Source organism: Tamandua tetradactyla, chromosome 17 (assembly GCF_023851605.1).
Source record: "Tamandua tetradactyla isolate mTamTet1 chromosome 17, mTamTet1.pri, whole genome shotgun sequence".
Lineage (NCBI taxonomy): Eukaryota > Metazoa > Chordata > Mammalia > Pilosa > Myrmecophagidae > Tamandua > Tamandua tetradactyla.
In genome coordinates this window covers 18,788,388-18,814,595 of record NC_135343.1, presented here as the reverse complement: position 1 = coordinate 18,814,595, position 26,208 = coordinate 18,788,388, and the positions used below count along the sequence as shown (strand labels likewise).

The following is a 26,208-nucleotide window of genomic DNA, read 5'->3' as shown; positions in this document are numbered from 1 at the left end:
CCCTATGTTTATCCTTGGTTCTAAGATGTGTTTCCTGTAGACAGCATATAGATGGGTCCTGTTTTTCAATCCATTCTGCCACTCTATGTCTTTTGATTGGGGAATTTAATCCATTAACATTTAGTGTTATTACCATATGGGCAGTACTTTCTTCTACCATTTTGCCTGTTGGATTTTATATGTCAGATCTCATTTTTTTCTTTTTACCTTTACTGATAGTCTTCATATCAATACTCTTCTCCACACTTCTCTCTTCTGTCTTTTCTTATCTGTCTCTAGTGCTCCCTTTAGTATTTCTTACAGAGCCAGTCTCTTAGTCACAAATTCTCTCCCTGAATTTTTGTCTGCAAATGTTTTAATTTCCCCCTCATTTTTGAAGGACAGTTTAGCTGGATACAGAATTCTTGGTTGGCAGTTTTTCTTGTTTAGTATCTTAAATATATCATCCCACTATCTTCTCATCTCCATGGTTTCTGCTGAGAAATCTATGCATAGTCTTATTGGGCTTCCCTTGTATGAGATGAATTGTTTTTCTCTTGGGGCTTTCAAGATTCTCTCTTTCTCTTTGACATCTGACATTCTGATTAGTAAGTGTCTTGGAGTACATCTATTTGGATCTATTCTGTTTTGGGTATGCTGCACTTCTTGGATCTGTAATTTTAAGTCTTTCATAAGAGTTGGGAAATTTTCAGTGATAATTTCCTCCATTAGTTTTTCTCCTCCTTTCCCCTTCTCTTCACCTTCTGGGACACCCACAACATGTATATTCATGCCCTTCATGTTGTCATTCAATTCCCTGAGTCCCTGCTCATATTTCTCCATTCTTTTCTCTATATTTGGTTTTGCTTGTTGGATTTCAGATGTCCCATCCTCCAGTTCACTAGTCCTATCTTCTGCCTCTTGAAATCTGACATTGTAGATTTCCATTGTTTTCTTCATCTCTTCTACTGTGCCTTTGATTCCCATAAGTTCTGTGATTTGTTTTTTCAGACTTTTGATTTCTTCTATTTGTTCATTCCTTACCTTCTTTATGTCCTCCCTCAATTCATTGATTTATTTTTTTATGAGGTTTTCCATTTCTGTTCCAACAGTCTGAATTAATTGTTTCAACTCCTGTATCTCATTTGAATTGCTGTGTTCCTTTGACTGGGCCATTTCTTCAATTTTCCTAGTGTGATTCGTTATTTTTTGCTGGCACCTGGGCATTTAATTACCTTAATTAGTTTATTCTGGAGATTGTTTTCACTTGTTTTTTTTTCCTAGGATTTTCTTGCTGGGCGACTTTGTTGTCTATCTGTTCTTTGACATTCAGTTCTGCTTATTTTAGTCCTTTAGCTTAGGTTTTGTTTAATGATCAGAATTTTTCAATTCTTGTTTTTTTTGTTTCTTGCCCTGCCTGTATGGTGCCTTTCCCCCACCCCTTAGGAGTGTCTTAGGTATTACAGACCCCAGCCAGATTTTCCCAGACCAAACTGTTCTTCTCTCAGGAGGAAAGAGTCACTTGTGTCAGTTTTCCCAAAGGTGAGACCCAGTAGATTAAAAGGCTTTCCTATGTAGTCTCTGGACTCTGCATTTTTCCTACCCTGCTTGGTATGTGGCGCTTTTCTGCCTGCAGGTCTCACCAGCATAAGATGATGCAGTACCTTTAACTTCAGCAGACTCTCCTGCTGGGGGCGTGGTGGAGACAGAGGAGAGGTTGTAGGCTGGCTTTAATCGCTTCCCCTTTCCAGACCCTGGGGTCTGAATTCCTTGAGGATGGAGTCCACCTGAACTGGGCCCCACCTAGCTCCTGGGGAAGGTACAGGCTTCAGACAAGCTCTCAAACAAGCCTGTTTCTGCCTATGCCTGGGGCAGTGGAGCCTGAGAAGCCTTGCAGTTGTATCCAAAGAGTAATCAGTCCATAGAAACACAGCCACAAAAGAGAAAAAGAAAAAGAAAAATCCTTTTCAGAGCAGGACCTGTTCCTTGGGTTTGCCAATCAAGAGCTTAAGTTGGTACGTTGCTCTGTGTATCACCAGGTCCTGTGTGCCCCCTCCTTTCCTGCAGGGCCCAGACATTTTCAGATCCAAAAAAGCCTGTTTCTTTTACTTTTTTCTTTTTCTATCAGCCCTGCCCCCTCTGTGCTAGGGGGCACAGTGACCTCCACTTTTACCCAAGGTTCAGCTGAGCTGGAGGCCTATTTTTAGTAGTCAGAATTTGTTAATTCCACATTTGGAGCTCGGTTGTGTTCAGCCCCTGCTGCTGGTAAAGTCCCTTTCCTGTCCCCTCTGGGGAGCAGCCTGTCAGGGAGGGGCGCCAGCCACCGTGGCTTAGGGAATTCACCATTCTGGATGGGTTCGCAGCTGGTCCAGCTGGTCCAGACTGGGGTATTCTGTGTATCCGGTCACTGACGTGGCTCCAACAGTTGTTCTGTACTATTTCTGGCTATTTATTAGCTTCTCTGGAGGACGAACTAAATCCCACACCTCACTAAGCTGCCATCTTGGCTCCTCCTCGCCATGTTCTTTTAACCCTAATTCAATTTTTGTGGGGGAAGCCATGTTCTTTTAATCCTGAACCAATATTGTAAAGTGGGACCTCTTGATTAGATTGTTTCCATGGAGACCCAATTGTGGGTGTGACCTTTTGAATAGATGGAGATGTGACTCCACCCATTCCAGGTGGGTCTTGATTAGTTTACTGGTGTTAGCTCAGACACAGACACTTGAAGATGCTTGGAGAACTGACATAGAACACAGACATTTGCAGATGCAGAGAAAAATGCCAAAAAGGCCGACAGTATCTGTAAGAGCCATGTGAAACCAGAAGCTGGTAGAGGAGCCCAGTAGAAGTGCCCATGTGCCTCCCCATGAGATGCTAAGCAGGTCAGAACCCAGAGTTTTTTGCTGGAAAAGCTAAATAAGGACCCATAGACACTTAGAGAGGGAGTCACTGGAATCAGTAGCACAAAGCAAAGAACTGGGAGCAAGGACCTCAGACCCAGCCACATGCCTTCCCAGTTGACAAAGAAATCCCAGACACCATTTGGCCTTTCTTCGGAGTCAAGGTATCTTTTTCCAGATGCCTTAGTTTGGACATTCTAAAGGTCTTAGAACTGTAAAGTTGTAACTTAATAAATCTCCTTTGTAAAAGCCATTCCATTTCTGGTATATTGCATTCTGGTAGCATTAGCAAACTAAAACAATGATGTAGTAAAATTTATTAATTTTATTAAATGTCACGGCTTGAGTATGTGTTTTAAATATTTTATATGACAAAATGAGAAGTATCTCGCAAAGCGCTTGAGTGACTGAACTGCATGCTCAACTAGCTACTTTTTTAAAAGCAGTTTTATTGAGATAAATTCACATACCATACAATCCATCTGAAGTGTACAATCAGTGTCTTCTAATATATTCAGAGTTGTGCATTCATCACCATAATCAACTGTAGAATAATTTTCACCCTGACGAAGGTTCCTTATGTTATACAGTCCCAGGTTTCATCCTCTGGCTTTCCTTTTAGTGACCTCTAGCTTTCCTTTTAGGGATATAAATAACCTTAAACATTCCCTTTCAACCACAATTGCACCCACATATCGCTGTTAATTATACTCACTATAATGTGCCACCATCACCTCCATCCATTTCCAAACATTTACAATCAACTTTATTACATATTCTGCACATATTAAGCATCAACTCCCCATTCTCTGTCCTCATTCTATCTTCTGGTGACTTACTCAACTAGCTACTTTTTAATGGAACACCACATTTCTGTGAAAGAATGACTGACAAACTATGTTTATTCAGCCTTGAGTATCTGGTAGACATCTTGAAAATGCACCAAGTGAGTCTGTCACTTCAAAGAAAACAACCGACAGTATGTGCTGCTAATGATAAAATTTAAGCTTTCAAGAAAAATTAGAATTTTTTTCTTGTGTCCACCATATGAGTTTCCCAATATTTAAAGATGAGTGCTGTTTTCAAATAATGTTTTGATAGTGTGTATTGAAATGTGTCCACACTTGGAAAAGCTGCATAGCTCAATGAACCACAGTTTTTCGAATGACCAATGCATGATGTTAAAAAAATCCATTCAGAGTGCAAGACAGATTGATGGATTTTAATGTAATAGTTTACCGAAGTTCATTAATAGGGTTTCAGGTTCAACTGTGCAATCAACATTTAAGAAACTGTCACTTGCCAAATTTTGCTTTAGTGTCACTGAAGAATAGCCACAATTATTTGAAAAGGCTGTTCAAATACTCTTCTCCTTTTCCAGTTACATATCTGTGTGAGGCTATATCTTCTTCATATTCTTCAACCAAAGTGATAAATAGAATGCTGAAGCAATAAGAAAAGCCAACTGACTTCTAGTAAGCCAGATGGTAAAGAGATTTTCAAAATTTAAAACAACATAAAACCATAAAAATCTTAGAAGAAAACACAGGGGAATATCCTCATGGCCTTGGATTTGGCAATAGATTCTTAGCTGGGACATCAACAGTATGAAAGACAAAAGAAAAAATACATAAATGGGACATCAGCAAAATTAAAAACCATTTTGCATCAAAGGACATTATCAAGACAGTGAAAAGACAACCTAAAGAATGGGAGAAAATATTTGGAAATCATATATCTGAAAGGGTTTAATATAAAGAATATAAAAACAACACTTATAATTCTACCACAAAGAGACAAACAACACAATTTTAAAATGGGCAAACGACTTGAATATATATTTCTCCAAAGAAGATATATGAATGGCCAATAAGTCAGTATCATTAGCAATTAGGGAAATGAAAATTAAATCCACAATGAGATGCCTCTTTTACACACTCACTAGGATGGCTTTTTTTTTTTTTTTTTATGAGGATGGCTTTTATTTAAAAAAGGGAGAGAAAATAAGTGTTAGCAAGGATGTGGAGAAACTGGAACCCTCAAGTATTGCTGGTGGGAATGGAAAATCATGCATGTGAAAAACAGTTTGGAATTTCTCAACAAGTTAAGCATAAAATTACCACGTGACTTGGCAATTTCACTCCTAGGTATATACTCCAAAGAACTGAAAACAGGGATTCAAACAGATCCTTGTACACTAATGTTCTTAGCAGCATTATTCACTGTAGCCAACAGGTGGAAACCACCTGAGTGTCCATCAACATTTGGATAAACAAAATGAGGTATATTGATACAATGGAATATCATTCAGCCATGAAAAGGAATGAAGTTCTGATACTGCAACACAGATGAACCCTGAAAACACTAAGTGAGATAAGCCAGACACAAAAGGACAAACATTGTATGAAATATCTAGAATAAGTAAATTCATAGAAACAGAAAGTAGATAATAAAAGCTTTTGGGGGTCATCAATAATCATATAGCATGTATGGGGTCTTTGAGACAAAAAAAAATATTGAGAACTACTGTTCTAGACTGATGGGAAATGAGCTCAGGTGACTGACGCTTGCATCAGTTAGAGAAGGGAACCGATTCTAACTCATTACGGGAAGAGTCGACGGTACACACAGGTTAAAGGTCATGTAATTGTCACACCTGAGTGTGTCTTTCCTGTTACAACTGGTGGGTACTAGAGCAGAGCTTTTGTAACGGCTGGACCACGTCCTTTCTTGGAGGAGTCATTTATTGGACTCAAAGATTGCTTGGTAAGCAGGGAGATACTCCTTTTCTAAAATGTGGGATTGAGACATCCCAAAGGGTTATTATTATTATTATTTTCAATCATTTAATAGATTTAACAAAAAAAAAATACAAGTTAAGTTTATTTTGGATCTTTAGACTTTATCTTTTCATTCACTAAAAGAATGAAATAATCATGGAATCAAAAATCATGTTTTCAACCCCCCAAAAATTCACCCAACGAGCACACCAAAAGTAAAGGGATTGTGACTACTTATTTCTCTCCTCAAAAATTTTTTTTTGGTTTGATTGTATAAAACAACATGGTTTCAGCTTTTTTGAACTTAAGGAAGAATCAGATAATGTAAGGTAAAATTCAGTCTCAACTCCAAGTATAGGATTAAAGTAGTTTGCTTTGGAATTCCCTTCATTCACCTTGACCTTCCTTCCTAAGATGAAAGATCAGAGAGAAATGTCTGTGCATTGAATAGCATGCGCTTTGTTACACAAACTGGGACCTAAGGTACAACATATGCACTTGAAATCACAAGCTAATCAGAATGCCATTTTCTTTGATTTGGCCTATATAATGGTGTTCAGAAACATTCCTTAAAAATGTAATAAAGTTTTCTGAGCATGGCTTCAGAAACTGCTCCAGTGTGGGTACCAAGGACCAAACTCCAAATGCTTTGCCTTAGAGAAATGTGATGCCATGCTGGCACCCATTGGAAGTTAAGAGAAACATGCAGACATGACAGCTGTGTGGCCTTTTACCTGTTGTCTCACTGTTTGGCTTATTTTGGGAAGAAAAACTTTGTTAGTTACAACACTTCCCTCTTTTTACTAATGCACTACAGATTCCTGAGTGTCACTTCTCATCACATGATGGGCACTTCAGCTTCTAAGCAAAACACACATCTTTTAAACCTCTAGCAGGTCTAGAATCAGATGTGAATCCAGTCTCTTCATGGTTTAAACAAGGTATGTAATCACCAGAACAAGGTAATAAGACCTAAAAGGTTGAGTACCAATTTCAGAATTAACCAGGTCAGAAAATTTTAATTATAATTCAGCTAATTAAGAAAAAGGTTAGAAGAAAAAAGGTTAGAAGAAAGCATAATAACTTTTCATTAAAGTTTTTGAAATAAGGCAATGTTAAAATAGTTAAACAATGCTCTCTTATTCATTAACTCCTTCAAATTGAAGAGACCGTAAATTTTGAGCAAAAGATCATATTTTCTTGACAGTGGATACTCAAATATTTTACTCTGAAAAACTAATTCATTCTTTCAGCAAATATTTTACTGAGTGTTTTCATGAGCCTCGCTCCGGCTGGGTGTGAGGGTCAGAGCAAGGAACAGAAGAGTAAGGACCTGTCCTCTCAAAGCTCTAAATAACAACCAGCAACGACTACATGTAGAGAATGGGGAGGTGACAAACAGAAGCTAGATGAAAAGGGAAACTTGCAAAGGAGCCATCTTGGTTGTCAGCCTTGGGCAGCGGCTGACATGGAGGATTCACGCAGGCTGATGGTTCAGGATGACCATGCCATGGTCTTGCTTCTTTCCTGTCCTACTGTCATAGCCAAAGCTGTAAAATAGAATGGTGCATTTGGAGAAAATTACTGTAAACCTTTCTTTCTTCATATATTGCCTTGTTTCTACCAGGACATAAAAATTAGAACTAAATTTATAGTAACTACATGTCTATTGATTACAAAGACAAATTCTTTTGCTTGATGGAAAACTAAAACAATTTATGAACAATAAAATGAAGATTCAAACAGAATTATGGTTTACTTTATCCTATCTTCTTCCTAGTAAATTTTTTGTGCAGAAAGTTTATAGACCTTTTCCCCATGAAGATTTAGAGATAATGTCTTAATATTTTTACTATGTCCTTCAATAAAACTCCACATTAAACCAGAAGTATACAGGAGGAATATAGGCTGAACTTACATTTTAGTCAAGTTTCTGGCAGAAAAGAAAAATACCTCAATTTTGATCAGGAGATCTAAATTATGGCTCTTCATTTCTACGGATGGAATACACAGAGATGGATGTAAGGACAAAGAACACAGTAACATTTGTTAGATGCTATGTGCTGGGCACTGCACTACGCACGCCACACGGATTGTTCATTTTAATATTTACACACCACAATGAGGCAGGCAGATGAGGCAGACGAAGAGCCCAAGCCTGAGAAGACTTAAGAAACTTACCAGTTAATAGTAAGCTGAGCAGAGGCATGACCCAGGCAATCTGACAATAGTTACCCAGCTTTGAAATAAATTTGACTTCTCCAGAAGTTTTTTCTTTAGCTTAAAAATTAGTTGAAGTAAATTTACTCTGCCTTCTACTAACTCATACACTTACAAAATGCTCATTTTCCCAAGTGCCACACAATTCTGAAAATTAATACTGTAATAGTGCTTTATCTGTCATTTCTTATCTGAGATAATTTTCAAAATACAACTCTGGGAGACAGGCAGGATATTATTTTCTTTATGGCTGAGGAAGAAACAAAGTCCAAGAGAAATTGTGATTGGATCAAGGTGACACTGGTCAATAGTGGTGGCCCCAGAACCTGAACCCAAGTCTCCTAATTCCCCCAGACCCCAATCGCTAAAATCCCCAACAATGATTACTCAAGGCCATTGTTTTTTATTTAAATAATGTAAACAACCTTTGAGTACAAGATAACTTAGGGTATGTAGTTTCATAAATATGGTTACCTTCAACTACATGAGACTATTGTCTCAGCGTTTTCCTGCATTCCTACATTTTATGTACAGTCCATGGGCTTCTCTGTTCAAGGAAGACAATCATCTTAGCAGTCTGCATGTCTCTTTTTTGTGGCTACCTGGATGGACAGCATTGGGACTGCACTGCAAGAGAAAGCAGCCTCCAAAGCACGCCTCACCTATTTGCATATGACCATGTGGGGCCCTTGGATGTCTTCACTCATTTGAAGGACTGGAGCGTGATCCTACAATTGCCCATTAGAGGTTCAAGTCGAAACTGTAATCAGTTGTATCCATATGAAAACTATATATCTGAGTATTTCTCCATTTCCAAAACAACATTTTTTCTTGGCTACGCTGTAGTTTCTAAATAGCTTTAGAGTGCTGGGAAAAAAACAATTGCTTTTTTTTTTGTATTTACAATATATATACCTTCTTTGTGTTGGAACACGCAAGAAGCTACCCAGACTACCTTGGGAAAAAACATGGATGCTTAAAAAAAGCCATAACATATAGAACAGGAAAATGATTTGGACACTAAGTGTGAAAACAAGACTGAAGAAATAGATGCAAGGAAAAAAAAAAAACCCAAAGATGCGATCCTTTGATTTTACCACTCACAGGACCATTGCATTGGGACATTCAGGTAGAAAACACGATTTATATTTTTCAGACGAAATCTACTCTGACAGTTTTAACAGTTTCAGATATGGCCTATCTCTAATTTTCTGATATTAGCAAAGGACTTTACTCTGTATCCTTTTAAATATTTAGTTGTACTTTCAGCATCTACAACAGTGTATTTAATCTTAAAGTACAAGCTCTTTAGGAGGAATCATTTTAGATTCATCTGTTTTTATTAGACTGTTCAGCGTATTTCAAAAGGATAATCCAAATGCATTGCTAAAGATACCAGATTTTACTACCAGGAAAGTATTTCAATTTAAAACACACAAGCTCACACATAACACAGTTTTAGTTGTGTTTGAAATAAGTATGCAATGACTAAAGAAATAACCAATGGCATAATATTAATGACTGATGGGAAAGTTCAGCTATCCAATGACTATTATACTTCTGTTTTCTCTGAAAAAGGAAGAACAAATGCTGGCAAGAAGGAATCACAGGTTAGGATGGGTGAGAAGATTCTAGAAAAGTATGTCCACATACCCTGGCTTAGATACTCTTTTTTCCAAGAAACTTAAGAAGTGTCCAAAAAGGATCTCCGAAGATTGAGTGGCCACCAAGGAATTGAGAGAATAGAAGACATGCAGGACCAGAGAGAGGCGATTCCTGTCTTTAAAAGGGCGAAGCAGGTCGTTCCACAAATTTCGGACCAACCAATTTAAAGCAATCCTGGGCAATATTCTAGGATGGATTATTAAAGTTATGGCTTGGGAGAATTTAGAAAAGAAAGCGTTAATCTCCAGGAACCAATGCAACTCATGTCAGATTAACTACTTTCTTCATAGAGCAAGACAATTAAGTGGGAGTTTGTGGGGATATATAGAGCAATCTAGATTTCAAAGACATGCAGTGAAGCTTTTCAGGATATTTTTCTGGGTAAAATGGAGAAATACATATAATTAAGTGGATTAGTAATTCATTCACTCATTTAACAAATATTAAGTACCTACTCTGTGTTTAACAATGTGCTAGATGCTGAGGACAAAATGGCAAGAGAGTTTCTCATGAGGGAGAGTAAAACCCCAAGACAAAAGTTTTTGTAATCAAGAATATGAAGAAAATGAAGGGCAGAGATAGGGAAATATTCTTTAAATCACACAACGAGGTTTCTCTGAGGAAGGGGAACATAACTTCACGCCTAAAGAATGGGAAGAACTACCTTGCTATACGGAATAGTGGGTAGAAAAGAAATTGAGGGACAGAGAGCAGCATGTGCAAAGGTCCTAAGTGGGAAAGATTTTGGAGTGTTGGGAGAAATTTAAAGAGTGCTGGTGTTCCAGGAGAGTAATAAGCCAGGAGGAGAGAAGTGCTAGATAAGGCTGGAGAAATGGGCAGGGGCACTTGCCAGATAAACTGGATAATATTATTTAGGAAGAGGAATTCTAGCAGGCTATTGTTTCAACATTTTAAATCAATGATTTAGAGTATAAAGTACCAGAAGAAATAATTTGGCCAATAAAATTAGGATCAAAAAAGTACAGTGGCTAAGAGCTAACTTAGGCTCTGTACTCAGACCTGTGTTTGAAATCTAGCTCTGATGTTTGTTCCCTGTTACCTTGTACCAATTACTTACCTCTTCTAAGCTGGCTATCAAAGACAAGCAGAAGAATAGATGTAGGCAGCGCAGGTAAATCTTATGTCTTTCAAAATAATCCACCTGCTGCATTGGGTTGTCTATGGTTTGTTTGCATGGCCAGGAAACTATTCAGCTGTCTTTTTTCCTATGGTTACTTTAGGTACATTACCCAGCCTCTGACACATTGTTTATAGACCAAATATAGTCCCTTAATTTTTTTTTGTTCACATCACAAACTGCCTGCCTAATTAGCTGATTGTTCTAAGGATGAGAAATTTAGCATAGCTACATTTTAGAAATTATTTTTAGCCTTCTAGTTCTACTGTCATCATTAGGAAAAAAATTGCTCAAAGTTAAGACAACATTTTAAAATTAAAAGCTACAGATTTTTATCATTTACAGTGTTGGAACTAATAAACCAAAATATTTCTCTATGCCTGTAACATCACTACAATTCAATACTGTAAGTGTGCCTACAAAATACTTATAAAATTAGGTGATGAAACTTTAAATCATTCTGGCTTAATTTTTAAAAATCTCTTACAGGCTAAAAAAAAACACTATATATTTAAAATAATTGTTCTAGAAATAGAAGCAAATGAAAAGTTGAATAGGATTAAGCACATAACTGTCTATTTTAAGACAGATGAGAAAAGATTAAGCCATTCAGCGTCATGATAGAATTACAGTAAGTTTTACACGAAAATCTTGGGTTTCTAGTTAGAAATGGATCTTCAGCAAATACTAGAGAAAGAAATGTCAGGTAGCAATGCTATTAATTTCTAGATTTAAAACTGACTTCTAAATAATAAAAATTCAATGCAATTTTTACACTAAAATTCAGAGATGAGGAAAACAGTCACGATAGCATTCCTCTCAGCTTTTTTTTTTTTTTTTTGGCATTTCAAGTAAAATTTTTTGATCTTGCAGTAGATTTTATCTAATTTCCCCATTTTCTCTATGAAAGTATGGATGGGAGTGGTGAAGTTTTTAGTTATTTGATCAATTACTAAATTTTTGTGTTAGAAATATGCCTTTGAAAAAAACATAATACTTATGTTTAGTTTTCTTTAAAATGGGTAGGATACATATTGATATTAAATGGGAGATACTAGCTCTGCTTATGATTTGCTTACATTCAGAAAAATTATGACATATTTAGCTAGAAATTTCAAGCAAGAAAACCCTGCTTGCTTTTCCACACACAAAATTGTGCTCATTTTTTCTTTTGCAACTTTTCTTAGCTTCTCTCCTGAATTTAGTTCCAGAGCTATCAATGTGATTCAGGAACTCATGCCTCAGTAAAAGCAACCTTCTCAGGTCTTTTTGAATCAACCTCTCCAATTCTGGCTGCTGGAATAATTTCTAATTCTCTTTTGCTTAAGAGCTTTACTAACTTCACTCTCCAGCCTCGTCTACACGAGAGCTCCGACCCAGGGATTCCTCCACCTCAGCCCCCCCTTCTTCAGTTGCTATTTGCCACTCCACTTCTGCTCTGGGCCTTTCTGCCATCTTCTACAAAATTAAATTCTTAGACATTTCTGTAGAGAAACAAATCTAAGACCCCTCCCCAGATCACCCTGACTCCATTTGGGTCACTTTTCTGTTTTCCCTTATCATTCATGCAACCAGTTTTTACTAAGATGACTTTTTACCTGATCTATTTCCATGTATTTATTCTCATTATTATATATTCACATATTTGTGTTCTCATATCAGTTTGTAAACTTCATGACAGAGGGTCCTCATCTTCTGTAATTGTATTTCAAGAAACCATCGGTGATTGGACCTCCACAATCTCAGTTACTTTTGATTGGCTTCAAAAGACTTAAGTGACATAAACTTTGTCCATGTTTAACTTGGAGCACAACTAAGTATAAACCCTCTAAAAGTGACTTGAGACTTACCATCTACCTACCTACCTATCTATCTATGCTAATTATTTCTTAAGCTCTGATCTTTTAACTGTTAGAAATACATGGAAAACAGCAGAAGTATAAGAAATGTTAGTAGCAGTTACCTCTGGAAGATTACAAAATGGGATTTGCTAGAGGGAGGGTGGGGCTGGTGGTGGTGGTGGAGAAATTGGTACCAATTTTTAAATAACCTTGAGTACTTTCTAAATATTCCATGTGAACTTATTACTTTTATATAAAAATCTATACTAAAAATACACAAGCAAATCTGACTGGAAACTTCAAGATACTTTTTAAATTCAGCATTTTAAAACTTTTTGAAGGCAAGTCCACTCTACTGAATGACTTTTTAAAAATCTGATAGATAATAAGGTATCAGTGGCTGAGAGAGTTCAAATAGAGTCGGGAAGCTACTCTGGAGGCCACTGTTATGCAAGCTTCAATTAGACATTGCTACCTACCATAACTTGCCAAACCCCAACCCAATCCATTCCAGCCAGTCCTAAAGAACACCTAGGGCAATATATAAGATTCTACAAAAGTTCCATCCACTAGGATAACTTTCCAGAAACCTATAACCTCTAGATGTGTCCCTGGACCAGATAAGTCCTAAAAGCTAGAGGGCCAAGTTTCATCTCCTTACCCCATATTACTGACAGCCCCTCCCAACATGAAGAAGTTAGAATGGACATAGCCCAAATACCCCTGAAGAGTGGGATGACAGAAAGATTAAAGATGATGGTAGAGTTATACAGAGAAGGTAGTATTTAACAAACGAATATGATTGCTGAATCATTAAATTGATATTTCTTTTAGTCTCCAGTATATTAGAAAACATAGAAGTAAAAACCTATAATTGTGGAATTATAACCCATACCAAACTCTGAAATCTGTTCTCCAACTAATTGTTGTGCTGTGCTTTGAAATTTATTGCTTTTTTTGTATATGTTATTTTTCACTAAAAAAAAAGCCGATTGTGATTATTAAAAAATATTTCTATTTATTTATTTTTATTTCTATATTCTAGGCTCCTATATTCTGGAGCAGTTAGAAGGAAAAATGTAAGATAATGGTATTGTAGCCCATGACAAACACTGGGATCTGGGTGAAGAGTGCTTTGAAAACAATTACTTTTTTCTTTCTTTGCATATGTTATATTACACACAAAAAAAGTTAAAACAAACCTCGTGGAAAATCATGAATTGATGATAAACTAAGATATTTCTTGCCATAATTATGTCCCCTAAAGAAATACTTAATCCTGTGCAAAATCTCTAGGTGTTGCCATCTTGTCCTATGGTTTTAAATACTATCCATATAGTGACTGCCCACATTTTATCTTTTCCCTTCTACACTCACACATCCAAATGCCTACTCAACATTTCCATTTGGATAACAGGAATCTCAAAACTCAACATGTCTATGGCAAGTTTGATTTGCACCCTCCAATTTACTCCTCCACGCGGCTAGCTGAACTCTCAGCCAGTGGCATCACCATCCTTGCTCGGGCCAAAAATCAAAATCATTTGTTTTCTTCTCTCCTTTCTTCTTCAATTATAATTCACCACTAAATCCTGTTCAACTTTACTGTTAAAATACCTTCTAAGTCTGATTTTTCCCCACAACTACCCTCCCCATCCAGGCCTCCGTATTTCACCTGCACAACTGCAATAGTCTCCCTTATTTTAGCCCACTAGCCTGCCCCACCAGAAAAATATACAGCAGATCAAGTTACTCTTACTTAAACCCCTCTAATGGCTTTCTACCACACTCAGAATAACACCTAAATCCCTTACTTTGAGCAGATAGCCCTAAATGGTCAGGCCTTTGCTGACCTCTCCAACCTCCTTGTCCCCCATTCCCCTTAACACTCACTGGACTCGTCGGACCGGCATTTCCTCTTCCTCAGCACAGGAGCTCATCCCTGACTTGGGACCTCTCCTTTTGTGTTCCCTTCATTTAGAATGCTCTTTTCTTTCATCTTGATGTGATTCTTCCTTCTCACCGTTCCCCAATGACCCTATAAAATAACGTCCTTATTACTCTGTCACTATATCCTGTCTTATTTCAGTTTCTGAAATTTTTTTCCCCATTGCTGCCCCATCTACTAGAATGTAATAAGCTCCAGAAGGCAGTGACCTGACCTTCCATCCCAATGGATCTCCCTCACCTAAAATGGTGATTCACACATGGGTTATACAGTATTTCTTGAATGGTTAAAGAGAATCTAAATATTCAGTCAAGTTTCCCTGATGTTACAGTTCTTCCAACTCATTCATTCTTTAAAATGGCAATCCCCACCGCGCAAAAAAGACACACATATATAAACCCTAACCAACCATCTCCTGCAAAAAATCCACTCCAAACTATATTAGAAAAGTCTGTTCTGTATCAGCTATTGTAAATGAGTATGAAACAATACCTAAGCCTCATATATATGTAGTTTTTATACTTACATACCAAGCAGTATTGTCCCTTTTGGAGACTTCTCACCTTTTAAATCAGCGCTTTGTGTTCATTTTCCTCTAATTTCACCTTGGTAAAATTGTATATGTTGGGGTACAGGATAAGTGAATGAATTGCTGTGATTTGCCCTCTACTAACAGGTTCCCAGAGATGGATATAGGCTCTGTTCTTTCTTAGGAGGCTCTTGACTCCTCTTAGCCTCTTTCCTCTGCCCCAAAAAATAACTTTATAGCTTTTATATAAATAAAAGAGATCTAAGACCAGTCCCAACAAAAGTTTCCAAACTAGAATTTAGTGCCAAGGAGCAAAGGAAGCTTTGGGATGAAAATGAACAGCAACCGGAACAAAATGTCAAATAAGATGCTGCTCACAGACTTTGAATTTTGCTAAAATGAAGTTTAGAATTCAAATATCAATTTTTGGTTTTTTTTTTATGGCTCAAGCCATCATAAACCTTTTATATGACCCATTAAAGACTGCAAAAACAAGAGATCAGTTTGTGGAAAAATCATTATTTGGGTTCAATTTTTATCTATGAAGTATAAATTTAATTTCAACTCTTAATAATTGTTTTTAAAACAAGTTGTTTCTTCTTCAAAAGTTTTTACTGTTTTTAGCCAGGAAAACAAACAAACAAACAGATTAATGATTTATCTTTGTAAGGTGACTGTATTACAAACAAGACCATAGTAGGAAGACTTTAGTGCGAATAATCAGCTGTGAATGGTACAAGAATACTCATCAGGTAAATCTACAGAATAAGGCCTCTAAATGATTTTTTATAGACAGTAATATTCTCTAAAGTAATACTAACAATATGTTGAGAGACAGAGAGAGAGACATACACATACACACAAAAAGAGAGACAGAAGAAGGGAGGGACCGGGTGAGTATATGAATGAAAGAATGAGAATGGATATGAATCAGAGCAACTTCCCTTGGGTTACTTACTTCACTCTGAAGATAAACTTCTAAAGAACTTCCTGGTGTTATTAAAATGTAGTTAGAGAGGGACTACAAAAACACAAATTTAGTTGACAGACTACAATGGGATTCAGGAAAAGACAGTGAATATAGATTTAAGTACAATTTCATGCTGGTGACTTTCTTTTTTAAAATGTAAGCCACTAATATTTTAGGAAAAATTTTTTAACCAAAAGTTGCATATTAATATTACACATAAACATGATTTTTTTGCACAGTGTATACATGCTTACATAACCTCAAATATATATACATTTAAAACAATTTCCATTTAACATACAAAAGTTCTGAAATACATAAAAGCATTAATATTTTCTATAAAACTACATTTAGAACATCAACAATTGCTACAAGCATACAAAATATCAAGTGCTTTCTTGGAGTTTCAAGTTACCTCTTTAAGTGATCTTGCATATTATATAGTCCTTCTTGAATATTCATTAACGGACTTTTATTTTCAAGAGGTTTGTTTTCTAGGTACTTTATAAGCTCAAGAAAACAGACTCAACAATTATGCAATATAATTATGTCATAACAACTTAATTGCACATAATGCTTTAAAGTAGGTTTGGATGAAGTTCTCAAATACTTTGGTATATGTCCCTCAGGACTTTTATTAGATTTAACAGGAATTTTAAGTCCCTTCAATCCGCATTTTGTTTTAAAATGGACATGTCTTTGGTTAAAGTTCTACATTTTGGGCATTCATTATCAATTAAAATGGTCCCCAACCCAACAAATGGTGCTGATCTGTCATTAGTTCACAAGACTTCATTTAATCTGTTTCTGATGCAGTGGGAGCTATAGATATTCATTTACTATAACAAGTTATTGATAGTTTCAATCTTTTACATAAGCAGAGAAATAAGTAGATTTAGTTGATATTTCTCTGTTAATTTTCTGTTAAAATCTAAACTGTACAGTAATTTGCAGTAGCTATACTGTCCCCAGTATATGCAATTATGATTGGAAAGATATAGAGCATTAAATTTAGTTAGATTACTGTGAAAAGTTAATTAGAACTGCATAACAATTCTGCATTAACTATAGCAAGTTTTCAGGTAATACTTACTTAAAAACCCCAAACCATTCCACTTATAAGAAAAATTGTTGCAAATGCATAAAACAGCAGATATACAAGGAGAACACCAAACATACTTTATTAGCACAGAAAAGCAGCCATAACAAGGCACAGCAAGCAGAAACATACATCAGCAGTCAAGGGTTAGTGTTGCATACAAATATAGCTTTTCTTTTTGTAGCGTTGGTAAGAGCCATAGGAGATATAAAATAACATTCTGTAGCAGCAGGTAAGGAAATTAAGGAGCACTCACCAGTGCTACAGAGCACATTAACAAAAGACACAAAAATGGAGTCAACTACTTTAGTGCAAAATGTCTAGGACAGAACTGTAAATTCAGTTCAATACTAAGAAGCAAACACTAGAACTCGGTATTTCTTCCAAAAAGAGCTCACTCAAGTAGTATTGCATACTATTCTAAGTGACAAAAAGGTGCTAAGTAAAATTATTTACAGATACAATGGTTGTACAGTACCTTTAAATCTGTAATTTTGATTCAGATTTTCCATTAAAATTAACTGCACTGAAATTCTACAAATTATACTTCAGTAATTCAGCTACTAGAGTTTACAACAGTGATAAATACCATCATCCAAATTATTAATTACACTTTAACAATCTCGACATCAGCAACCACTGTAGTTATTATTGTCTGGCTCGTTTGGGCATTATCTATTCTCATTTTTTTCATGGTTCACAAACTCATCATGGGCATAGGAAAAGACCCAACTTTAATCAATCAATAATTAGACTGCACATGTCAAATTAAAAAAAAAAATTACACACTGGACTATGTTGCAGGAGCTATTCCAAATGCTTGTTTTAAATTAAAGCATTCATTAAAAAAAATAATACTTATGGCCTTTAAATAAATTTCTACTACTAACTTTAAAATTTTAAGTACTACTATTTAGAAAACCTGGTTTACTTAACAGTACCTTTTGCAGAAGAGAAAGGATATTGACTATAAACTATATCAACATTTAAGTGAACTGCACTATGCCCTTGTGGCCAGAAAACTGCATTTCTTTTAAAAGGAAGGCAGCCTTTTATTTTTTGGACTTCCAAAGCTTGAGTTATAATGACTACAAATATCACTACTTTTGGAAGATTATAGAAAAATTCTTAGAAAAAATAATAATTTCAAACACTAGTCACACTGCTGAAATACTCATCCAATATTAATAATTTGTTCTTCGGTAAGAAATAGAATTCTTCATAGCAAATGCCCCAGAATTGCTTCACTCAGTTACCACAGCCGTTAAAAACCACACCTTTAGCTTAACTGGCAAAATGTTTTTGTAGGCCTTACTGGACACCTGTGGCTCTAGCCTCTGCTGTTTCAATAGGCACCAGGTTTATCTGAGTAAGTTAACAGCCGATCACACCTGACAGATACTAACACTAAGCTCACATACTGTACTGAAAAAACTTAACACTGATATGTGTGCTTGCTATAGGTGTACTGTCTGATGCACATAAAAGCAGATCTAGTTAATGCCATTTGGGGACAGGAGAGTTTACTTTGCCTTGACTGGTTCTCTTTCTAACCAGCGAACCCTAACTTTCTGTTTATAGTGATACTCTTTTAAAAAATCCTGTAACATTGACGGTAAAGGGAGCCCATCAATTCCATCATATGTAGTGCATCTGCAGATTACTGCACGGCAAATATATTGCAGGCTAAAAGGAAAAGTCCTATTCAGTGATATAGTAAGCAATGGTTCAAAAAACATGCAAGAACTGGGATCTTTGTAATGTTCCAAAAGTCCTGTTACAGTGGAGGAGTGAAATACACACGGGTCATGGGCATCGAAACTAAAGTTGTGATTCCACTGTTCAATTCGGGCATGCAGGGATCTGTTGTAGCGACGGAAGCTCACAGAGAAGAGGTAGTCCTCTTGCGCAGAGTCCCTGAGCAAAAACGTGCCTTCAGGTTTCCCTTCAAGAAGGGCTTCTGCTTCGTAACGGTCCATCACTCCCCAGTAACAGGGATTACCTGTAATCTGAAGCAAATCGGGCACGAGGCAGTGTATGTAATCAATCTGTGTATGGACTTTCCAAGCTCCCTGTCTGCTAACGTGGGCATGGCTGTCTCCAGATACCTGGCGTTGCTTCTGCCTACGGGACTGCAAACATAGGGTGGTTGTGTCCTCTTCTGAGTCACAGTTAGTTTGTGGAATTGCAGAACTGTCTCCACTTATTTCAGTCATTCCAGGAGCTAACTTTGGTCCAAGTTTATATAACGGATTAACCTGTGCAGTAGCCTCAAATGTATGTATTTGTGCATTGGGAGGGGGATCAACCCCTTCTTCGATACTAAGCCGTCTTCGCTCTCTAAGTCTATCTTCTTCATCTTCGGTAGAAACCAAGGATGGATCAAATGTGTCAAAAAATGTTGAATGTGGGCTCACAGGAGCTGTATGCTGTTTAATCAAATGCCACTTTTGGGCTAAATCTGAGCCAGCAGGAAAAGGGCATTTTTCAAGCATTAATTCAGAAAGATGTATTTTTCTTTTATTAGAAAAGAGGGGTTTTGACTGCTTGTTGTAAGTTCTCATGGGAAAACACAACCCAACAGTATCCTGCAACCTTTGTCTCAGAGAGCGACTGCCTACGGTTCTGCTGGAAACGCTATCCATATCGTGTACCGAGCTCACACCGTATCGCCTTTCTCTCCTTTGAAGTCCACTTCGAGTTCTACCAAACTTTTTATCAGTATCCAATGAACTTTGAGTCTTTGTAGAATAGGAATGTTTTTTCTTCCCACCCCACGGAGCATGTCGAGAATAAGAGTCTCTTCGTGCAAGTCTTGTTCCTGGGGTGACACATGAATCATTATCCTTTTCAATGCTTATTTCAACAATCTGAGGGATTTCAGCAGCACAGTTTTGGTTTCTCCTTGAATTCTTTGAAGGGCTTAATCCCAGTTGTAAGGCAACATTTTCTCTTAAGGGACTGCTCTGCTGCTGAGGAGCTGAGTCTCCTATGCAGACGTTCTTCTCTTGGACAGCCAAACACCTGTTTGAGTTCATGTCCACATTTTCACTCCGGCTTCCTCCTTCGTGACTGAAGAGATTCTGACACCTATATTTGAAGGTATTCCACATTTTCCCCACTTTATCCATTGATTATAATATCTAAAGACAAAATAGAAAAAAGGACAAAAATAAATTAAAGTGATATGTGAAAACAGAACAGGCAGTATCCTACCACCACCCTTCTCAGTGGGAACGTCAATGATTTTGGACAGGCTTCACTGTATATTGTCCTGCTTTAAGGATGAGGCAAATATTCTGGTTGGTAATAGTGAGGTCACCGGGCCCTTTAGTGACACTACTCCATTTCTTCAGTTAGTCCTCACTTCCCCTTTCCTTTCAGATAGAATACTCAAAACTCAGGCAAAAGGGAACAAACCCTCTTGATTAAACTCTGGTTTCTTTTCCCATTTATCAACCTAATTTGCATGATCACATTGATTTCTGTCTCCCTACTTTGAGTAATTGCACTACTGCCTTAAGCATTATAAAAGTAAAAGATGTCTATAAGAAAAATCTGTATTTGACTTTTCAAAAGTTACACATCAAGGGTGGTACAATGGTGGCTCAGTGGCAGAATTCTCGCCTGCCATGCTGGAGACCCAGGTTCCATTTTTGGAGCCTGCCCATGACCCCTTCCTTCCCCCCCAAAAAATTATACATCAAGACCACATTTGAGCAGTGGGGACAACCAAATCCATAGCCTGAGCCCTCAATCTTGGGGTTCACCCCTATGGAACTTATTTCTGCTAAGGAAAACTAAGCCTACTGATAATTATGCCTTAGTCGCCCCCAGTGAACCTCTTCTGTTGCTCAAACGTGGCTTCTCTGTTTCTAAGCCAACTTGGTAGGTGAACTCACTGCCCTCCCTTCTATAGGGGACATGACTCCCAGAGGTGTAAATCTCCCTGGCAATGTGGAACAATAGGACTCCTGGGATGTGCCAGGACCCAGCATCATAGGATTGAGAAAGCCTTCTTGACCAAAAGGGGGAAGAGAGAAATGAGATGCAAAAAAGTCTCAGTGGTTGAGAGATTTCAGAGTCGAGAGGTTATCCTGGAGGTTATTTTTATGTGTTATATAACTATTCCTTTTTTTATTTTTTTTAATTAAAAATTTATTTTAAACATAATATACAAACACGAACATTCTTACCATACAATTATTCCATTCTTGGTATATAATCATAACTCACAATATCATCACATAGTTGTATATTCATCACCATGATAATTTCTTAGAACATTTGTATCAATTCAGAAAAAGAAATTAAAAGAAAAAAGAAAAAAAAACTCATACATATCATACCCCTTACCCCTCCCTCTCATTGATTGCTAATATTTCCATCTACCCAATATATTTTAGCCTTTGTTTCCCCTATTTTTTTTCTGTATCACTTATTACTCCCTTTCATTGACCACTAGCATTTCAATCTAAATTTATTTTAACATTTGCTCCCCCTATTATTTATTTATTTTAAATTCATATGTTTTACTCATCTGTCTACACCATAGACAAAAAGAGCATCAGACACCAGGTTTTCACAATCACACAGTCACATTACAAAAACTACATCATTATACAGTCAATGTATAATGTTTCATTTTCAAGAAACATGGCTACTGGAGGCACAGCTCTACATTTTCCAGGCACTTCCCTCCAGCCTGTCCAATATACCTTAACTAAAAAGGTGATATCTATATAATGTGTAAGAATAATCTCTAAGATAATCTCTCAACTGTGTTTGAAATCTCTCAGCCACTGACACTTTATTTTGTCTCATTTCTCTCTTCTCCCTTTTGGTCTAGAAGGTTTCCTCAATCCCTTGATGCTGAGTGCCAGCTCATTCTAGGATTTCTGTCCCACATTGCCAGGAAGATTTACACCCCTGAGAATCATGTACCATGTAGAGAGGGGGAGGGTAGTGGGTTTGCTTGTCATGTTGGCTGAGAGAGAGGCTACATCTGAGCAACAAAAGAGGTACTCTGGGATGACTCTTAGGTCTAATTTTAAGTAGGCTTAAGCCTATCCTTCGCGAAGATAAGTTTTATATGAACAACCCCCAAGATTGAGGGCTCAGCCTATTTATTGCTTTGGTTGCCCCCACTGCTTGAGAGAATATCAGGAATTTTCAACATGGGAAGTTCATTTTCCCCTTTCTTGTCATTCTCCCAAGGGGGCTTTGAAAATACTTTTTTATTCACTTTGGGATTTAATGGGGCATCACTCTGGACAAACCTACAAAATGTGATGCCTTACTCAAGACTCCATGTATTTATAGTGTTCAATTAAACTGTTCACGTAAGTTATGTTAGGAAATGCACTAGTCAAATTTTAAATCTTGTACCAAATAAACATTTTTTACTTTAGTCTTACACATAAGTTAAAGTTTTAAAGTATGAATTACCATCTATTTTCAACACCCTGCAATACTGACATTCCTTTGTTCTTCCTCATGTAAAATTTGTACATTTAGTCACTATCCTTGTACACTCCAGGCATTCCTAGATTATACCATCTCAGTCTTTATCGTCTGTTTTTCTTTCTGATTTCATTTGTGCCTCCAGCCCTCCTCCCTCTATCATTCTCACATTCCGCTTCATTCAGGGTACTAACATCATTGTATTACAGTTAGGTAGCATTGTGCTATCCATTTCTGAACTTTTACAATCAGTCCTGTTGCACAATCTGTATCCCTTCAGCCTCAATTACCCAATCTCTACCCTATTTCTATCTCCTGATGGTCTCTGTTCTTAGCTGAAATTCTCCAAGTTCATTCACTAATGTAGTTCATATCAGTGAGACCATACAGTATTTGTCCTTTTGTTTCTGGCTACTTTCACTCAGCATAATGTCCTTAAGGTCCATCCATGTTGTTACATACTTCATAACTTTATTCTGTCTTACAGCTGCATAAGATTCCATCGTATGTATACACCACAGCTTGTTTAGCCACTCTTCTGTTGATGGACATCTGGAATGTTTCCATCTCTTAGCAACTGTAAATAATGCTGCTATAAACATTGGTGTGCAAATGTCCGCTTGTGTCCTTGCCCGTATGTCCTCTGAGTAGATACCTACCTATGGTATTGCCAGGTCATATGGCAATTCTATACTTAGCTTCCTGAGGAACTGCCAAACTGCCTTCCACAGTGGTTGTACCATTTGACATGCCCACCAACAGCGGATAAGTGTGCCTCTTTCTCCATATCCTCTCCAGCACATGCCCTTTTCTGTTTTATTGATAATGGCCATTCTGGTGGGTATGGGATGATATCTCATTGTGGTTTTGATTTGTATTTCCCTAATAGTCAGGGAAGTTGAGCATCTTTTCATGTGCCTATTGGCCATTTGTATTTCCTCTTCTGAGAAGTGTCTTTTCAAATCTTTCGCCCATTTTGTAAGTGGGTTGTCTTTTTTGTTGTTGAGTTCAACAATCTCTTTATATATTCTGAATACTAGATTTTTATCTGACATATCATTGCCAAATATTGTCTCCCATTGTGTAGGCTGTCTTTTTACTTTCTTGACGAAGTTCTTTGATGCACAAAAGTGTTTCATTTTGAGGAATTCCCATTTATTGTTTCTTCAATGCTTGTGCTTTGGGTATAAGATCTAGGAAACCGCCTCCTATTATAAGATTTATAAGATATTTCCCTACATTTTCTTCTAAAAGTTTTATGGTCTTAGATCTAATGTTTAGGTATTTGATCCATTTTGATTTAATTTTTGTATAGGGTGTGAGATATGGATCTTCTTTCATTCTTTTGCATGTGGATATCCAGTTCTCTAGACACCATTTATTGAAGAGACTGTCCCATCCCAAATGAGTTGGTTTGACTGCCTTATCAAAGATCAACTGTCCATAGATGAGAGGGCCTACATCTGAACAATCTATTCTATTCCATTGGTCAGTATATCGTGTCTTTATGGCAGTACCATGCTGTTTTGACCACTGTAGCTTTGTAATATGCTTAAAACTCAGGTAGTGTGAGGCCTCCAACTTCTTTTTTCTTTCTCAGGATATTTTGAGCTATTCGGGGCATTCTGCCCTTCAGATAAATTTGGTTATTGGTTTTTCTTTTTCTGGAAAGTAAGTTTTTGGGATTTTTATTGGTATTGCATTGAATCTGTAAATCAATTTAGGTAGAATTGACATCTTAACTATATTTAGTGTTCCAATCCATGAACATGGTATGCCCTTCCATTTATTTAGGTCTTCTGTGATTTCTTTTAGCAATTTCTTGTAGTTTTCTTTGTATAGGCATTTTGTATTCATAGTTAAATGTATTCCTAAATATTTTATTCTTTTGGTAACCTGCCACTTTGCTGTACTCATTTACTAGCTATAGTAGATTTGCTGTGAATTTTTCGGGGTTTTCAACATATAGTATCATATCATCTGCAAACAGTGAGAGTTTTACTTCTTCCTTTCCAATTTTGATGCCTTGTATTTCTTTTTCTTGTCTAATTGCTCTGGCTAGAACTTCCAACACAATGTTGAATAACAATGGTGGCAGTGAACATCTTTGTCTTGTTCCTGATCTTAGGGGGAAAGTTTACAGTTTTTCACCATTGAGGATGATGTTAGCTGTGGGCTTTTCATATATTCCCTTTATTATGTTGAGAAAGTTCCCTTCTATTCCTATCCTTTGAAGTGTTTTCAACAAGAAAGGATGTTGAATTTTGTCAAATGCCTTTTCTACATCAATCGAGATGCTCATGTGGTTTTTCTACTTTGATTGGTTGATATGGTGTATTATATTAATTGATTTTCTTATGCGGAACCATCCCTGCATACCTGGGATGAATCCTATTTGGTCATGATATATAATTCTTATAATATGCTGCTGGATTCAGTTTGCAAGAATTTTGTTGAGGATTTCTGTACCTATATTCAGTAGAGAGATTGGTCTGTAGTTTTCTTTTCTTGTAATATCTTTCTCTGGCTTTAGTATGAGGGTGATGTCAGCTTCAGAGAAGGAGTTAGGTAGCCTTCCTGCTCTTCAATTTTTCTGAAGAGTTTGAGCAGGATAGTTACTAATTCTTTATGGAATGTTTGGTAGAATTCACATGTGAAGCCATCTGGTCTTGGACTTTTCTTTTTGGGGAACTTCTTAATGACTAATTCAATTTTTTTACTCGCAATTGGTTTGTTGAGGTCATCTATTTCTTTCCTGAGTCAATGTTGGCTTTTCATGCCTTTCTAGGAAGTTGTCCATTTCATCTACATTGTCGAATTTATTAGCATAAAGTTGTTCATAGTATCCTCTCATTACTTCCTTTATTTCTGTGGGGTTAGTGGTTATGTCTCCTCTTCCATTTCTGACCTTATTTATTTGCATCCTCTCTCTTCCTCTTTTTGTCAACCTTGCTAAGGGTCCATCAATCTTATTGATTTTCTCATAGAACCAACTTGTCGTTTTTTTATTTTCTTGATTGTTTCCGTTTTCTCAATTTCATTTATTTCTGCTCTAATTTTCATTATTTCTTTCCTTATGCTTGCTTTGGGGTTAGTTTGCTGTTCTTTCTCTAGTTCTTCCAAGGTGACAGTTATTTCCTCAATTTTTGCCCCTTCTTTTTGATATAGGCATTTAGGGCAATAAATTTTCCTCTTATTACTGCCTTTGCTGCATCCCATAAATTTTGATATGCTGTGCTTTCATTTTCCTTGAGATATTTACTGATTTCTCTTGTAATTTTTTCCTTGACCCACTGGTTGTTTAAGAGTGTCTTGTTGAGCCTCTATATATTTGTGAATTTCCTGGTCCTCTGCCTGTTGATTTCCAACTACATTCCTTTATGATCTGAGAAAGTGTTTTGTAACACTTTTAAGTAAAGTGTTTAAAATTTATTGAGACTTGATTTGTGACCCAGGATATGGTCTATCCTTGAGAATGATACATAAGCACTTGAGAAAAAGGTGTATTCTGCTGTTGTGGGGTATAATGTTCTGTAAATGTTTGTTAAGTCTAGCTCATTTATTGTATTATTCAAATTCTCTATTTATTGATCCTCTGCCTAGATGTTCTGTCCATTGATGAGAATGGGGAATTGAAGTCATCAACTATTATGGTAGATGTGTCTATTTCTCT

At 36.8% G+C, this 26,208-nt stretch overlaps 1 protein-coding gene across 2 annotated transcripts in view; it reads right to left on the bottom strand.

The window, feature by feature from the left end:
* Nucleotides 1-591: 591 nt before the first annotated feature.
* Nucleotides 592-26,208, bottom strand: part of SOCS5 (suppressor of cytokine signaling 5) — a 111,698-nt gene continuing 86,081 nt past the window's right edge. For both annotated transcript variants that reach the window (XM_077134148.1, XM_077134149.1), the window contains exon 2: nucleotides 592-20,215. In XM_077134148.1, the coding sequence (XP_076990263.1) occupies nucleotides 18,596-20,203 (1,608 nt within the window). In that variant the 5' untranslated portion in view covers nucleotides 20,204-20,215 and the 3' untranslated portion in view covers nucleotides 592-18,595. The remainder of the gene's footprint in view (nucleotides 20,216-26,208) is intronic.